Source organism: Macaca mulatta, chromosome 16, assembly GCF_049350105.2.
Source record: "Macaca mulatta isolate MMU2019108-1 chromosome 16, T2T-MMU8v2.0, whole genome shotgun sequence".
NCBI lineage: Eukaryota > Metazoa > Chordata > Mammalia > Primates > Cercopithecidae > Macaca > Macaca mulatta.
The window spans coordinates 66,818,463-66,835,444 of NC_133421.1; the positions used below are offsets into that span (position 1 = coordinate 66,818,463).

At 43.8% G+C, this 16,982-nt stretch overlaps 1 protein-coding gene across 50 annotated transcripts in view; it reads left to right on the forward strand.

Annotated features, from left to right (window-relative positions):
• The first annotated feature begins 203 nt into the window (after positions 1 to 203).
• Positions 204 to 16,982, forward strand: part of ATP6V0A1 (ATPase H+ transporting V0 subunit a1) — a 170,944-nt gene continuing 154,165 nt past the window's right edge. For 47 of the 50 annotated variants that reach the window (XR_013406775.1, XR_013406774.1, XR_013406776.1 and 44 more), the window contains exons 1-5: positions 204 to 293; positions 2,172 to 2,335; positions 8,028 to 8,106; positions 9,614 to 9,711; positions 12,732 to 12,860. Coding sequence is in view for 37 of the 50 variants with exons in the window: in XM_077971662.1 (XP_077827788.1) it covers positions 2,219 to 2,335; positions 8,028 to 8,106; positions 9,614 to 9,711; positions 12,732 to 12,860 (423 nt within the window). In the remaining 13 variants the exon portion in view is untranslated. The remainder of the gene's footprint in view (positions 294 to 2,171; positions 2,336 to 8,027; positions 8,107 to 9,613; positions 9,712 to 12,731; positions 12,861 to 16,982) is intronic. The other 3 variants (XM_077971676.1, XM_077971679.1, XM_077971686.1) reach the window with 2 other exon arrangements.

The following is a 16,982-nucleotide window of genomic DNA, read 5'->3' on the forward strand; positions in this document are numbered from 1 at the left end:
TACTAACCCTCCGCAGCCTGGAGACACAGCACAAGGGCCAAGATGGCGTCAGCTTGCCGAGTCTCGCCTGCGATCCCCGTGACTTCGCACCGCTGCAGCCCAGACAAGGCCGCGCCCCATTGGCCAACTGGAATGAGGTCATTGCGGGGGCGGGGGCGGGGGCGGGGGCCGGCGGCGGCGCAGGGGCGGGGCTTTGCGGACGCACTGACGTCGAAGCGCTGCTCCCGGAGCCGCGGAGGCTGCGGGCTTGGCTGCGGCGGTTGCTGTGGCGGCTGCTGTGGCGGCGGTTGGAGGTGAGTTGGGGCTGTAGGTTTAGTGCAACAGGGAGCGGCCCTCGATGGACGTAGGAAATCCTTCTAAGAGCCCCCTTGATTGTCAAAGGAATTGGCAGGGATCTTAAGTCTTCGAGATAAAATGGGGGTTCGCCTCCTCCTTGGGCACCTCTTCTGTCCTGAGGAACCGGAGGCTCACTGCCCTTTGGAAGCCCCGAATCCCTTCCCTGCTTCAAGGGGTGGGCGGAGGAACGGGAGGTTATTGGATAGGCAGAAGAATTTAGGGGGCTTCTTAAAGGGTCTCTCAGTTTGGGGGTTTTCCTCTCCTTTTTTCCCATCCCGAAGTAGATGTGCCTGGGTCCAGAGAATTCCTGCTCATTGGGTAGACAGGAAATGAAGCAGGTGAATACCGTGGGAGGAGGCGAGGACCGGATGACAGGAGTGAGATTCTTCGAGGCAGGGCGCAGGGGCGCTGTAGTTGGACTCATCTTTTGCAGAATTGCTGTTTCTTCATATTTTGTTTTGTGATCGTCCAGACTACTTTGGCCTAATTAGTTTTCTGTTAGCCTCCATTGCTATAGAGATACTCTTGGGAGACCTGTGATCTTTAAAGAGCAGGAGGAGGGAGGCGACTCATTGGAGGCTTATCATTATCCACAGTCCCAGAACTCTGCTGATCAGGCCTCATTTTATGTGTTTAGAGGTTGTAGAATCTCTCTTTGTTGAAGGGTGGTGCCGGTAACAGCTGATTTGGATGATTCAGATGTACAGAATCTTAACGTCAACCTACATATTCTCTTGAGAAGTCCTTGCTTATGTCTGAGCGTGTGTTACTGTCTTGAACATCACATGCACAAAGGTTTGTTCGTTCCGATTTCTCAAAATGTCTCCCAGCCTTCTAGAAGAGTACATCTTCCTTTGATGTCAGACTCATCTATCAGTACTCAACATAGATGCCCTTATGACACTAAAAATACTGTACATTTTTCTGAGTTTGGATACTGGACAGGCTGTGCCTTAAACATTAGCTGATAGAGAATAAATAATTGCAGTTTCAGGACCACTGATAGCGCCAGTTGTCTCATACCCGGCTACAGTAAGACAGCCCTAAAACGAAACCTTTATTGGCTCATGAGATTTGACAGATGGAAGAATGTAATTAATCTTGAAGGTAGGGATGAGAAACAGAAAGCTGCAGAGGTAGAAGGCTTATTCTTTGTGGCTTGATAAAACTGCTTTGTCATTACCAGTGTGTTCCTGTCATGCTTGATTTGAAATTGAGCTTAATATGCAAGCTGGTTGCTTTTGCCAGATAATAGTTATTTGTTTGAATTCCTAAGGGGGAAACACTATTTTCTGAGGAATCTGGAAGATTAACCCCTTTAGTGTAGCCATAGCTTTAGGATAGTGCCAGAACTTTGGGCTTTTAGAAATGCGCATTGTCAGTAGAAGGGAGAAGGATAGTTACAAGGCAGACATCTTTATGAGAGGTAATCAAGGCCTCTTCTGTTTGTTTCCTGCACTAGCAAAAACAGATTGAACAGTGTGAAAGTCACTGCCTCAATATTGTGTCCTGGGTATTTAAAGAGTTGTTTGAGGTTCTCAGTTCCTGTCTTTAATCTGGATACATTCTTATATGTTGAGTTGCCCAAAATGTTGTCATTTGATCCTGATGTTGACTGGAACGGAAGTGACTTTTCATCTGGCACTCTGTGGGACAGGATTCAGGAACTGCCCTTGCAATTTCTCCTTTCCATCTTTCTAGATAGGGTGTCAAAACAGTTGTTGACCTGTCCTCATGGGGTGGAAGAAATGTAAATGCAAGAGCCTTAGTGGGGTGTCATTTGCTCTTAGCCCTTGTGGTAATTTCCAAAGTTATGTCATTTCTCTTTGCTTCAGATTGGAGAGAAATCCAGGTACCCACTTGACTGGTACCTTCTGCCACCATGGGGGAGCTTTTCCGGAGTGAAGAAATGACACTGGCCCAGCTTTTTCTACAGTCAGAAGCTGCTTATTGTTGTGTCAGTGAATTAGGAGAACTTGGAAAGGTTCAGTTTCGTGACGTAAGTAGTTGTGGGGCTGTGACTTGATTACTGCTGAACTCTGTTGTTATCGTGGTCAGATGTCTTATGATGAATGTTTTGTTTTTTTATTTGCAAAAATAACATTATAGCACTGGCTTCCTATTGGCAGAATCCACATTTTGAGTTGTCTTTCTAAAGGTGAGAATGTTTTGTGCCAATCCTTCCATGCTTTTGCTAGCTCTTACTTTCAGAACAATCCTAAGCATTCTCCAGGTAATTGGGATGCAGGGAGAGGTTACCAAACTAACCTGACCAAGGCTTTCACTTTGGTTTTGGGCTCTTTAACACCAATAGCAAGGTATTTAAAAAATATATTGCAGTTTTTCCATATAGTAGTACCTTTTAAAAAAACAAAATTTGAGGTATCCAGCTATAGATATGTAGTATATAAATAAGCATATATTGAATATTCATTATTTTGGAATATTATACTGGGCACTTGGAGAAGCTATCTAAAGAATATGGACAATCTAGGCTGGGTGCAGTGGCTCACGCCTGTAATCCTAGCACTTTGGGAGGCTGAGGTGGGCAGATCGTGAGGTCAGGAGTTTGAGACCAGTCTGGCCAACATGGTGAAACCCCGTCTCTACTAAATAAATTTAGCATGATGGCACAGGCCTGTGATCCTAGCTAGTTGGGAGGCTGAGGCAGGAGAATCGCCTGAACCTGAGAGGCAGAGGTTGCAGTGAGCTGAGATTGCGCCACTGCACTCCAGCCTGGGCGACAGAGTGAGACTGCATCTCAAAAAACAACAGCAGCAAAAAACTTATCATCCTTAATTTGCAGTTCTTCATCTGGTCCTATGTTGTCCCCCTTCTTAACATCTATTGGCTCTATTCAGCCTTCTTTCCTTTTGCTTATGCTGTACTTCAGTCATAAAGAAAAACGAGATGGGGCCAGGTGCAATGGCTCACACCTGAAATGCCAGCATTTTGAGAAGCCAAGGCAGGAGGATCACTTGAGCCCAGGAATTGGAGACCAGCCTGGGCAACCTAGGGAGATCCTGTCTCTGCCAAAAAAAAAAAAAAAAAAACCTAGCTGGGTGTGCTGGCACATGCCTGTGGTCTCAGCTACAGCTACTTGGGAGGATCACTGAAGCCCGGGATGTCGAGGCTTAGTGAGCTGTGATTATGCCACTGCACTCCAGCCTGGGTGACAGCATGACTCTGTCTCAAAAAAAAAAAAAAAAAAAAGAGGTGGGGGGAATATTATAATGACCACCTGTGTTTCTACTATCTACTTAAGAGGGAAACATTCCATGTATAATTGAAACCTCCAGTGTCTCTTTCTTCCCAGAGGTAACCCGTACAGTTACTTTTTTTGCTTTTATTTCTCCTATGTGTGTTTTTTTTTGTTGTTGTTGTTGTTGTTGTTGTTGATTTTCTTTCTGAGACAGAGTCCGCTCTGTCGCCCAGGCTGGAGTGCAGTGATGCAATCTCAGCTCATTGCAACCTCTGCCTCCTGGGTTCAAGCAATTCTCCTGCCTCAGCCTCCCGAGTAGCTGGGACTACAGGCATGCACCACCATGCCCAGCTAATTTTTGTATTTTTAGTAGAGACGGGGTTTCACCACGTTGGCCAGGCTGGTCTCGAATGCCTGACCTCAGGTGATCCACCTGCCTTAACCTCCCAAAGTGCTGGGATTACAGGCATGAGCCACCACACCTGGCCAACAGATATTTCAGTTTCTTCTAGTTCTGTTAATTTTTTTTAACATTAAGAAAAAAAATAGAGATAGGGTCTCACCATGTTGCCCAGGTTTGTCTTGAACTCCTGGACTCAAGCGATCCTCCTGCCTCAGCCTCCCAAAGTCCTAGGATTACTGGTGTGAGCCACTGTGCCTGGCTGAAATGTACACATCTTAAGAGTACAATTTGCTGAATTGATAACTTTATACACCTCTGTAAGCAGCACCCCAATCAGGATATGGAACTTTTTTTTCTTTTGGAGACGGAATCTCGCTCTGTTGCCCAGGCTGGAGTGTAGTGGTGCGATCTCGGCTCACTGCAACCTCCACCTCCTGGGTTCAAGCAATTCTGCTTCAGCCTCCTGTGTAGCTGCGACTACAGGCACACACCACCACGCCCGGCTAATTTTTTTTTTATTTTTATTTTAGTAGAGATAAGGTTTCACCATGTTGCCCAGGCTGGTCTCAAACTCCTGACCTCAGGTGATCCACCCCTGCTCGGCCTCCCAAAATGCTAGGATTACAGGCATGAGCCACCAGGCCCAGCCTGAACATTTTCATCAGTCCAGAAAAGTATCTGTGTCTACTGCTAGTTGCTACCCTTAATAGGTAACCTGTTTTGATTGCTGTCGTCATAGGATTAGTTTTCCCTGTTCTTGAATTATATGTAAATGACTCATAATTGCAAACTCTAATGTCTGACTTCTTTTACTCAACCTCTGTTTCTTGCAAGTATCTGTAGTTCATTTTTTAAAATTGCCGAACAGTAAGTAGTTCATTGTATGAATACAGCACAATGTTTTCATCCTTTCTTTTGTCATTACTCATTTGGGGCTATTATGATTAAAGCTGAAGTAAACATTATTGTAAAAGTCTTTTTTTTTAACTTACAGGTTTTGATTTTTCTTAAGCAAACCCAATTGACCCTTGAAAATGCAGGGGTTAGGGGTGCTGATCTCCCCATGTAATCAAAAATCTGCATACAACTTTGACTTCCGCAAAACTTAATTATTGATAGCCTGCTTTTGACCAGAAGCCCTACCAATTTCATAAACAGTCGATTAATACATATTTTGTATGTTATATGTATTGTACACTGTATTCTTAGAATAAAGTAAGCTAGAGAAAAAATACTGTTAAGAAAATCATATGGAAGATAAACAGTGTTTACTGGAAGTAGATCATTATGAAGCTCTTCATCCTTATTGTCTTTATATTGAGGGAGGCTGAGGAGGAGGAAAGGGAGGGGTTGGTCTTACTGTCTCAGGCTGGCGGAGGTGGAAGAAAATCTGTGTATTAGTGGACCAGCAGAGTTCAAACCCACATTGTTCAAAGGTCAACGGGAACTGAGTAGTGGCATGCTCAGTCATGGGTTGGGTAGGTGTATGTTTAACTTTGTAAGAAACTGCCAACAGTTTTCCAAATCTTTTACTTCCTTTTTAATAGCATTTATCACAACAAATTGTAATAATTGGTTTGCATCTGTCTCTTCTATAGAGCTGAAGACCGGGACATAGCTTATTAATCTTAATCGCTAATAAAAATTTTTGCCTTCGATTCCTCTAATATTAATATATTGAGTTCTTGAAGAGAGAACTGTTGAATGCATGGATATGTATGTGTTGTGTGTTTGTATTTTTTTTTTTTTTTTGAGACCGAGTCTAACTCTGTCACCCAGGTTGGAGTGCAGTGTCGCGATCTCAGCTCATTGCAACCTCCGCCTCCCAGGTTCAAGCGATTCTCCTGTCTCAGCCTCCCGAGTAGCTGGGATTACAGGTGCCCGCCACCACGCCCAGCTAATTTTTTTGTATTTTCAGTAGAGACAGGGTTTCCCTGTGTTGCCCAGGCTGGTCTCGAACTCCTGACCTCATGATCTGCCCGCCTCGGTCTCCCAAAGTGCTGGGATTACAAACATGAGCCACTGTGCCCGGCCAATGTGTTTGTATGTTTCTATGTGTGTATGCATATAATATATATACACATATACATGATTAAGCTAATAAATTGTGTTGTTCAACTTTTCAAAGCTAGGACATAGCTTATTCTTTGTATTTTCCCCAGTGCCTAGTTCAGTATCTGACACATATTTGGTGCTTCATAAATGTTGAGTAAATATAGTTTTTTCTTTGTGTTAATTTTATGGAATTTATCACATGCTATTTTATTGGTTGGGTTCACCTTCTCTATTAGATTGCAAGCTTTTTATTTAATTTAATTAATTTATTATTATTATTTTTTGAGACAGAGTCTTGCTCTGTTGCCCAGGCTGGAGTGCAATGGCACAATCTTGGCTCACTGCAACCTCCACCTCCCAGGTTCAATTGATTCTTGTACCTCAGCCTCCTGAGTCGCTGGGATTACAGGCATGTACCACTACGCCCGGCTAATTTTTTGTATTTTTAGTAGAGACAGGGTTTCACCATGTTGCCCAGGCTGGTCTTGAACTCCTGAGCTCAGGTAATTCTCCTGCCTCGGCCTCCCAAAGTGGTAGGATTATAGGCATGAGCCACCACGTCCAGCCTATTTATTTTTTTGAGACAAGAGTCTCACTCTGTCACCCAGGCTGGAGTGCAATGGCATGATCTTGGCTCACTGCAACCTCTGCCTCCCAGGTTCAAGCGATGCTCTTGCCTCGGCCTCCCGAGTAGCTGAGATTACAGGTGTGCGCTACCATGCCCAGCTAATTTTGTATTTTTAGTAGAGATGGGGTTTCGCCATGTTGGCAAGGCTGGTCTTGAACTTGAACTCCTGACCTCAGGTGATTCGCCCACCTTGGCCTCCCAAAATGCTGGGATTACAAGTGTGAGCCACTGTGACTGGCCAGGTTGCTAGCTTTTTTTTTTTTTTTTTTTTTGAGACGGAGTCTCGCTGTGTCTCCCAGGCTGGAGTGCAGTGGCGTGATCTCGGCTCACTGCAAGCTCCGCCTCCCGGGTTCACGCCATTCTCCCGCCTCAGCCTCCCAAGTAGCTGAGACTACAGGCGCCCGCCACCACGCCCGGCTAGTTTTTTATATTTTTAGTAGAGACGGGGTTTCACCATGTTAGCCAGGATAGTCTCGATCTCCTGACCTCGTGATCCACCCGCCTCGGCCTCCCAAAGTGCTGGGATTACAGGTTTGAGCCACCGCGCCCGGCCGGTTGCTAGCTTTTTAGTGAGTAGGTACTTGTTTTGTTTTTATTTGTATATTCCTGAACATCTGTCATATTGCTTTGAAAATTACTTATGGTGCCAGACGTGGTGGCTCATGCATGAATCCCAGCACTTTGGGAGGCCGAGACGGGTGGATCACCTGAGATCAGGAGTTCGAGACCATCCTGGCCAACATGATGAAACCCTGTCTCTACTAAAAATGCAAAAAAATTAGCCGGGCATGGTGGCGTGTACCTGTAATCCCAGCTACTCAGGAGGCTGAGGCAGGAGAATCGCGTGAACCTGGGAGGCAGAGGTTTCAGTGAGCTGAGATTGCACCACTGCACTCCAGCCTGGTGACAGAGCAAGACTCTGTCTCAAAAAAAAAAAAAGAAAAGAAAAGAAAAAGAAAATTACTTATGGTATGAGTGAAAAAACTAAAGCCTGTCACTGAGAAGGTGAGGGCCTTGGGACAGAAAAACAAGAGAAGTTCCTCTTCTGCTTGGAAAGAAAGAGAGAAGGAAAACAGAGTTTCTGTGATATTCATTGCCCAAATTTTAGGTGGTGGGAAGGAAGCTCACTGAGACTTTTGGTCTAGGCAGAACATTTTGTACCATTGTGTTTTACCTAATTTACCTCCATTCCAGTAATGTTGCAGCAACGAAGGAGGAAGTTTTTATCCTTAGCTGGTGTGACTGGCCGTAAAGCAGTTTTTCGGACCAGTAGACAATTTTGATTAGTGTTGCATCATGCATTTACACAAAATTAGTTTTTCACTTTGCAGAATGTGTTGCTTGAGAAACAGAAGAAATAGATACAATATTTCAATGTTTGGTATTGTGTTTTTATTTTTCAGTTAAATCCAGATGTGAATGTTTTCCAACGGAAATTTGTGAATGAAGTTAGAAGATGTGAAGAAATGGATCGAAAGCTTCGTATGTGCACTTTGGTCTTGTGTAATTTTCTTTTAATGAATCATTTGTCTTAGATTAATGACATTAGTCCTCTTAATAGAGGAAGAAAATGCTATAAGAGAAAAGAAAAAGGAAAAATCTTGCAGTTAAGATGCTGAGGTGAATTTCTGGTATACGAGTAGATTTTGTGGTCTTTGGGCTAAGTAGTGCTTAACGGAAACCTTGTTTGAAATAACATGCTGCAAGCTGAAAACTGGTTATTTTTTTTGTGAGATTTCAAAAACAAAACTACATTATAGAATTTTGAGAAATAGGACCCAGCACACCATCAGTTTTTGTCAGCAGAGCCACCTTTTAATTTGAGCTATTTAAGAGGGAGGAAACTAACATTTATTTAAGTTCCATTGAGGGCTAGCTTGCTCACATACATTATTCATTCCCCCACAACATTCCTTCAAGATGGGTATTACCTTATTTAATGATTGAGGAAACTAAAGATCAGAGAGGCTTAGTGACTTGCCCTGGAACGTAAACAGTTATGATGGAATCAGTATTTGAAGCCAGGTTGTTCTGTCTGACTCAAAAATCCATGATCTTGCCACTCTACTAAGCCAACTTGTGCTTAGCTGATAAGTGAATTGGTCCCCACTCTAAAAAACAGTTGTAGTTGTCACTTGAAACACTTTTCTCTTCTGGTATTTTGGGTCCTTATTACCTGTTCTGCTTTTTCATTTTTATTTTATTTTATTTTATTTATTTTTTTGAGACGGAGTCTTGCTGTGTCGCCCAGGCTGGAGTGCAGTGGCCTGATCTCAGCTCATTGCAAGCTCCGCCTCCCGGGTTTTTACGCCATTCTCCTGCCTCAGCCTCCCGAGTAGCTGGGACTACAGGCGCCCACCACCTCGCCCGGCTAGTTTTTTGTATTTTTTAGTAGAGACGGGGTTTCACCGTGTTAGCCAGGATGGTCTCGAACTCCTGACGTCGTGATCCGCCCGTCTCGGCCTCCCAAAGTGCTGGGATTACAGGCTTGAGCCACCGCGCCCGGCCTCATTTTTATTTTTTATGCTTAAAACCGACCTGATTGTTTTCAAATTTAATGAACCCCTTTAGATCTGGAGTTGTCTCACTAGTGTGTTAAGTGTCAAATATTCTATTGTATTGTACTCTTCTTCCATAACTCTGCTTTGCCAATAGTATCTATAACCAGAACTGTCATACTTTGGAGTGGCATTCGCGTTGGGAGGAGAGGTGCGGCCTTGAAGGCCAGTGTTAAGACCTGAAGAAAGAAAGAAGGCAGTTGTGGGATGACCACCCTTTGGAGTAGCTTCAGAGAATGTGAGGTTGGAGAAAGAGGGATGTGGAGAAAAAAGGTGCTTCTTTTATATTAAACGAATATATATATATAAAAAGTATCTTTCTTGGATAAAACTTTTTGTAGTCAGGCTTTAGATGCTAATTCTTTTCCTTAAATAATGGCAATTTTGAGCATGTGTAGGTAGGCATGAATGTTTTGATTCTGTCATTTTAGGATTTGTTGAGAAAGAGATAAGAAAAGCTAACATTCTGATTTTGGACACCGGTGAAAACCCAGAGGTTCCCTTCCCCCGGGACATGATTGACTTAGAGGTAAACAGTTCTTCTCAGAAAACCAGAAAAGTTTCTTTCTACTTAAATGCAGAAATTACTTTCCTGAGCAGATAGAGAGTAAAGTAATTCTTGCTAACTTTGACAGCATTATCTACTGATTGTTTCTTGTAGGTGGGATTGAAGTGAGTTTCCCCTTCGCTTTTTTATTGATAGATAGTATTTGTACACATTTATGGTGTACATGTGATATTTTGGTATATACATAGAATGTGTAATGATCAAGTCAGGGTATTTGGAGTATCCATCACCTTGAGTATTTACCATTTCTATGTGTTGGGAACATTTCAATTCTTCTCTTCTAGCTATTTTGAAGTATGTACTGTACATTGCTGTTAACTATAGGCACCCTACTCTGCTATTGAGCATTAGAACTTATGCCTTCTATCTAACTGTATGTTGGTCTACATTAACCAATCTCTCTTCATCCCCCCACAAACCCACACACCCTTCATAGCCTCTGGTATCTATCATTCCACTCTCTACCTCTATGGGATCAAGTTTTTTTTTGGTTTTTTTTTTTTTTTTTTTTGAGACGGAGTCTCGCTCTGCCACCCAGGCTGGAGTGCAGTGGCCGGATCTCAGCTCACTGCAAGCTCCGCCTCCCGGGTTCACGCCATTCTCCTGCCTCAGCCTCCTGAGTAGTTGGGACTACAGGCGCCCGCCACCGCGCCCAGCTAGTTTTTTGTATTTTTTAGTAGAGACGGGGTTTCACCGTGTTAGCCAGGATGGTCTCGATCTCCTGACCTCGTGATCCGCCCGTCTCGGCCTCCCAAAGTGCTGGGATTACAGGCTTGAGCCACCGCGCCCGGCCGGGATCAAGTTTTTTAGCTCTCACGTATGAGTGAAAACTTGTGTTATTTGTCCGCGCCCTGTTTATTTTGCTTAACATAATGACCTCCAGTTCTATCCATGTTGCTGCAAATGACATGATTTTATTCTTTTTTTATGGCCAGACCATGTGAATCCCCTCTTTATCCCCTCTTTTATGGTGACAAACAGCACTGAAACAGTATTATATGCCACTAAGTAAATGTCTATTGGTTTATCGAAACCTTATTGGAGTAAGTTGATTTATCTACTATTTTATTTTATTTTATTTTATTTTATTTATTTTTGAGACACAGCTGTCACCCAGGCTGGAGTACAGTGACCCCATCTTGGCTCACTGCAACTCCTGCCTCCCAGGCTCAATCAGTTCTAGTGCCTCAGCCTCCAGAGTAGCTGAGACGATAGCTGTGTGCCAACATGCCTGGCTAATTTTTTTGTATTTTTTGTAGAGATGGGATTTTCCCATGTTGGCCAGCTTGATCTCGAACACCTAACCTCAAGCAATCTGCCTGCCTCAGCTTCCCAAAGTACTGGGATTACAGGTGTGAGCTACCATACCTGGCCTATCTACTAGTTGGTTATTCTTGCAGACTAAATGGGCAGCCAGTAGACTCTCAGTAATTATTTTATCCATCTGAAATCTCCTGAGAAAGTTACCAAGTATACAATAGAATCTGTAAACAAAGAAAGGCTATTTTTTTTTTTACTTCCACAGTGACTTAGAAAGGAAATACTATTTTTTTTTTTTTTTTTCAGAGAGAGTCTTGCTCTCTCACCCAGGCTGGAGTGCAGTGGTGCAATCTTGGCTCATTGCAACCTCCGCCTGCCGGGTTCAAGCCATTCTCCTGCCTCAGCCTCCCAAGTAGCTGGGATTACAGGCATGCACCACTGCGCCCAGCTAATTTTTTTGTATTTTTAGTAGAGACGGGGTTTCGTCATGTTGGCCAGGCTGGTCTTGAAATCTGACCTCAGATGAGCCACCCGCCTCAGACTCCCTAAGTGCTGGGATTGCAGGCGTGAGCCACCGTGCCTGGCCAGGAAAGGTTATTTATTTAATTTATTTATTTATTTATTTATTTATGAGGTGGAGTTTTGCTCTTGTTGCCCAGGCTGAAGAACAGTGGTGTGATCTTGGCTTACTGCAACCTCCGCCTCCCGGGTTCAAGTGATTCTCCTGCCTCAGCCTCCCAAGTAGCTGGGACTACAGGCATGCGCCAACTTGCTTAGCTAATTTTGTATTTGTAGTAGAGGCGTGGTTTCACCATTTTGGTCAGGCTGCTCTCGAACTCCTGACCTCAAGTGATCCACCCGCCTCGGTTCAGGAAAGATTATCTTAAGCAAAAAAATTTCCATAAAGAAAATTGCTTGCCGGGCGCGGTGGCTCAAGCCTGTAATCCCAGCACTTAGGGAGGCTGAGACGGGCGGATCACGAGGTCAGGAGATCGAGACCATCCTGGCTAACACGGTGAAACCCCATCTCTACTAAAAAATACAAAAAACTAGCCGGGCGAGGTGGCGGGCGCCTGTGGTCCCAGCTACTCGGGAGGCTGAGGCAGGAGAATGGCGTAAACCCGGGAGGCAGAGCTTGCAGTGAGCTGAGATCCGGCCACTGCACTCCAGCCTGGGCGACAGAGCCAGACTCAGTCTCAAAAAAAAAAAAAAAAAGAAAAAAAAAAAAAAAAAAAAAAAAAAAAAGAAAATTGCTTGTTGGCCGGGCGCGGTGGCTCAAGCCTGTAATCCCAGCACTCTGGGAGGCCAAGGCGGGCGGATCACGAGGTCAGGAGATCGAGACCATCCTGGCTAACACGGTGAAACCCCGTCTCTACTAAAAAAAAATACAAAAAACTAGCCGGACGAGGTGGCGGGCGCCTGTAGTCCCAGCTATTCGGGAGGCTGAGGCAGGAGAATGGCGTAAACCCGGGAGGCGGAGCTTGCAGTAAGCTGAGATCCGGCCACTGCACTCCAGCCCGGGCGACAGAGCGAGACTCCGTCTCAAAAAAAAAAAAAAAAAGAAAAGAAAATTGCTCTAGTAAAATCACAGTATTTGCTAGGCAAGTCCAAGATCTCTTTGAACTATCAGCTTGGCGACAGTTATGTGGGATGAATTCATTTATTGTCTTTCAGAGCAAACATATTGAGCTTAGCCTAATCTATTTTCTTTTTTCTTCTAGGCCAATTTTGAGAAGATTGAAAATGAACTGAAGGAAATCAACACAAACCAGGAAGCTCTGAAGAGAAACTTCCTGGAACTGACTGAATTAAAATTTATACTTCGCAAAACTCAGCAATTTTTTGATGAGGTCAGACTATTGTTTCTTTTAGTGTTTGAGCAGCTGATATTACACTCACACAAGTGGGCCATATTTTTATTCCAGTAATTATTTTAATTTGCTATTTTGGAAGCAATGCCATTTTTGCACCCTGTTTTAGTTAAAGAAATGTGAGATTATGTTCCATTTTTCATGCAGTACACAACCAGCCATGGTTTTGCATTTTTTCACATTTTCTTCAATTTTTCATCTCAAGATGAGGAAAGGAACCCTGAAGTAGTTGTATAAATGTAGTTAGTATAAATTTCTACATTATATTTATACTTATAAGGTAAGTATATGCTTAAGGTCAAAGCTGAAGAAACAAACATTTGGTTGTAGACAAAATTATAACAAAGGTTTAATCACCAAACCTTTTGCCATCAAATTTTTATTTTATTCTCTATGTTTGCTTATAAACCTTCGAGCACATTTTTCAGTACTTCAGATAGCACACATCACACTAATTTTTCAAGAGTTTTTCATTGTATGTATTGTGTGGAAAATATTGGTAGGATGCTTGTTTGAAACTTTTGGGTTATCACGTAAACTTAGATGCATTACCTTAAAGGGAAACATGTTAATAAGTTCTTGGGTTAAATATGTAGGTGAGGCCGGGCATGGTGGCTCATGCCTATAATCCCTGCACTTTGGGAGGCCGAGGCAGGTGGGTCACCTGAGGTCAGGAGTTCGAGACCAGCCTGGCCAACATGGTGAAACCTGGTCTTTACTAAAAATACAAAAACTAGCCAGGTGAGGTGGTGGGCGCCTGTAATCCCAGCTACTCGGGAGGCTGAGGCAGGAATATCGTTTGAACCCGGGAGGTGGTTGTTGCAATGAGCTGAGATCGCTCCACTGTACTCCAGCCTGGGTGACAGAGCGAGACTCTTATCTCAAAAAAAAAAAAAAAAAAATGTAGGTGACTCAGTTGGGCATGGTGGCTCATACCTGTAATCCCAGTACTTTGGGAGGGTGAAGCGGGCAGATCACTTGAGCCCAGGAGTTCGAGATCAGCCTGGGCAACGTGGTGAAACCCCATCTCTACAAAAAATGCAAAAATTAGGCAGGCGTCGTGGTGCACACCTGTAGTTCTAGCTACTCAGGAGGCTGAGGTGAGGGGATTGCTTGAGCCCAGGAGGCAGAGGTTGCGGTGAGCCGAGATTAAGCTACTTTACTCCAGCCTGGGGGACAGAGCAAGACTGTCTCAAAAAAAAATGTAGGTGACTTAGTCCAGGTGACAATGTGCTGAGGTGACCCCATGGAAAGGATCTGGAGCAAGGCTTGCAGAAGGCTCCTTTCTCCTAATTCAGCCTGGGGAGGAGTCTTAGCTTTCAACTTGGATGTGGTTTTTCTGATGGCCTGAAGTACAGTAACTGTCTTCTTGACAGGTGTTTTTGCCACCAGATTGATGATATGAGACACTTTAGGGATTGTTACAGTCACTGTTCAATGTGCCTTCTCATAAAGTTCTTTAATTCCTTTGCTCAACAAGAAAACTTGGCAAAGCTTTTAAATTTAGAGGCCCTTTTTTTTGAGACAGAGTCTCACTGTGTAGCCCAGGCTGGAGTACAATGGTGTGATCTCAGCTCACTGCAACCTCCACCTCCCAAGCTCAAGCGATTCTCCTGCCTCAGCCTCCCGAGTAGCTGGGATTACAGGTGCTTACCACCACCCCCAGCTAATTTTTGTATTTTCAGTAGAGACAGGGTTTCACCATGTTGACCAGGCTGGTCTCGAACTCCTAGCCTCAAGTGATCCATCCACCTCTGTCTCCCAAAGTGCTGAGATTACAGGTGTGAGCCACTGCACCTGGTAGGGGCCCATTTTAGTTAGCATCTGCTGTGTTCTCAGTTGTAGTTTAAATTTATATCTATAGTTTTTATTTTTTTTTTATTGTTTTTAGACTGGGCTTGGTGGCTCACGCCTGTAATCCCAACACTTTGGGACGCTGAACAGGTGGATCAGGAGGTCAGGAGTTCAAGACCAGCCTGACTAACATGGTGAAACCCTGTTTCTACTAAAAATACAAAAATTAGCCAGGCATGGTGGCGGGAGCCTATAATCCCAGCTACTCATGAGGCTGAGGCAGGAGAATCGCTTGAACCCAGGAGGCAGAGGTTATAGTGAGCTGAGATCATGCCACTGCATTCCAGCCTGGGCGACAGAGCAAGACTCCATCTCAAAAAAAAAAAAAAATTTGTTTTTAACTGCCTCATCTCAGAAATTTTTATCTTTTTTTTTTTTTTTTTTTTTTTTTTTTTTTTTTTTGAGACGGAGTCTCGCTCTGTCGCCCAGGCTGGAGTGCAGTGGCGCGATCTCGGCTCACTGCAAGCTCCGCCTCCCGGGTTCACGCCATTCTCCTGCCTCAGCCTCCCGAGTAGCTGGGACTACAGGCGCCCACAACCGCGCCCGGCTAATTTTTTGTATTTTTAGTAGAGACGGGGTTTCACCGTGGTCTCGATCTCCTGACCTTGTGATCCGCCCGCCTCGGCCTCCCAAAGCGCTGGGATTACAGGTGTGAGCCACCGCGCCCGGCCTAAAATTTTTATCTTTTGAGGGGAGATTAAATATCCATAATTCTCTAGGTTGGAGCAGGAGTTCTTCAAACAACAGCAGCAGACTCACCTGTAATCTTGTCAGAAGTATGAATTATCAGTCTCCACCCTAGACCTACTGAATCAGAAACTCTGGGAGTTAGGCCTAGCAGTCTGTATTTACCAGGTGATCCTGAGGCATGCTAGTTTGAAAACAGCTGGGCTAGAGAAAGTCTGCTGAGGATGTGATACATTCCTCACTAATTTAAGGATTTGACTCAGAGAAGCCATTTAATTAAAAGGATCTGCTGGGGCAAAGGAAAGGGGAAAAACTCATATGAATTTAATTTCCTGGTCCTTTCAAGAATCAGAAGGTATTAATATTTATTTAGCTTGCTCATGGAGTCGAGAATTTTGAGTCTAGTGGTAACTTCTTTTGCCAGTCCCTAATGACATCACGTTAGAGGGTGTGGGACAGTGTGATTAACTCTTAAGTGTTTAAGGTCTTTTGCAATAAGCATCGCCACTTAAGCCATGTGTTTTTAATGAACCTGCAATTCCAGTATGCTCACTGTCCAGACATTATATTTTTGTTCACTAATTCACTGAACATGTAATGAGCACCTACTCATTGTGAGACACAAGATGAGTAAGACGTGTTCAAGGCATGTATCATTCGGTCATATTAAGAAGCACCCCAGAACATGACGCTTTCATATGCTCACAGATGTGCGCTTTGCTAAACATGTCCAAGCTGCTAACTACAGATCTGATGTAAACCTGGCCTTATAGTCAGAGCTCAGCTACTTTCTAGCATTATTTGGAGCTTAATTCTTTCACCTTCCCTGTCCCCATTTTTTCCCCTTTTGATATACTCTTTAGTTTACTGCTGAGATATTGCTATCTCATATGAAAATGTCTTTCAAGACCTCCTAAGTTTAAGAATGAGAGCCAGCTTCCTATTATGGTTCATTTTTGGAGAAATTCCGAATAAAGACTGATAGATGGATTCCCTTAAGGGAAATAATTATTTAAACTATTAATTTTCTAATGAAAAGAACTTAGTAAAAATGAAAATAAGAGGAACCACTTGGAAAAATGATACTTTAAATCATAATTTATGGATTTAGGAATTTTATTTTGTGAATAATAAGTCTAAACACTAAATGCCTATTTTGAGAAGACAGACTCTAAGTCTTCATGATCTTTGTGCCTTATTCATGCTGGGCTGTTTTCCCGCTCCTTTTTTTTTTTTTCGAGACAGAGTCTTGCTCTGTCACCCAGGCTGGAGTGCAATGGCGCGATCTTGGCTCACTGCAACCCCCGCCTCCCGGGTTCAAGTGATTCTCCTGCCTCAGCCTCCCAAGCAGCTGTGACTATAGGTGTGCACCACCATGCCCAGCTAATTTTTGTAGTTTTAGTAGAGACGGGCGTTTCACCATATTGGCCAGGCTGGTCTTGAACTCCTGACCTAGTGATCTAACCACCTCGTCCTCCCAAAGTGCTGGGATTACAGATGTGAGCCACCGCACCCAGCCTCCCCCTCCTATTTTATTCAAAACTTTTTTTTTTTTTAATC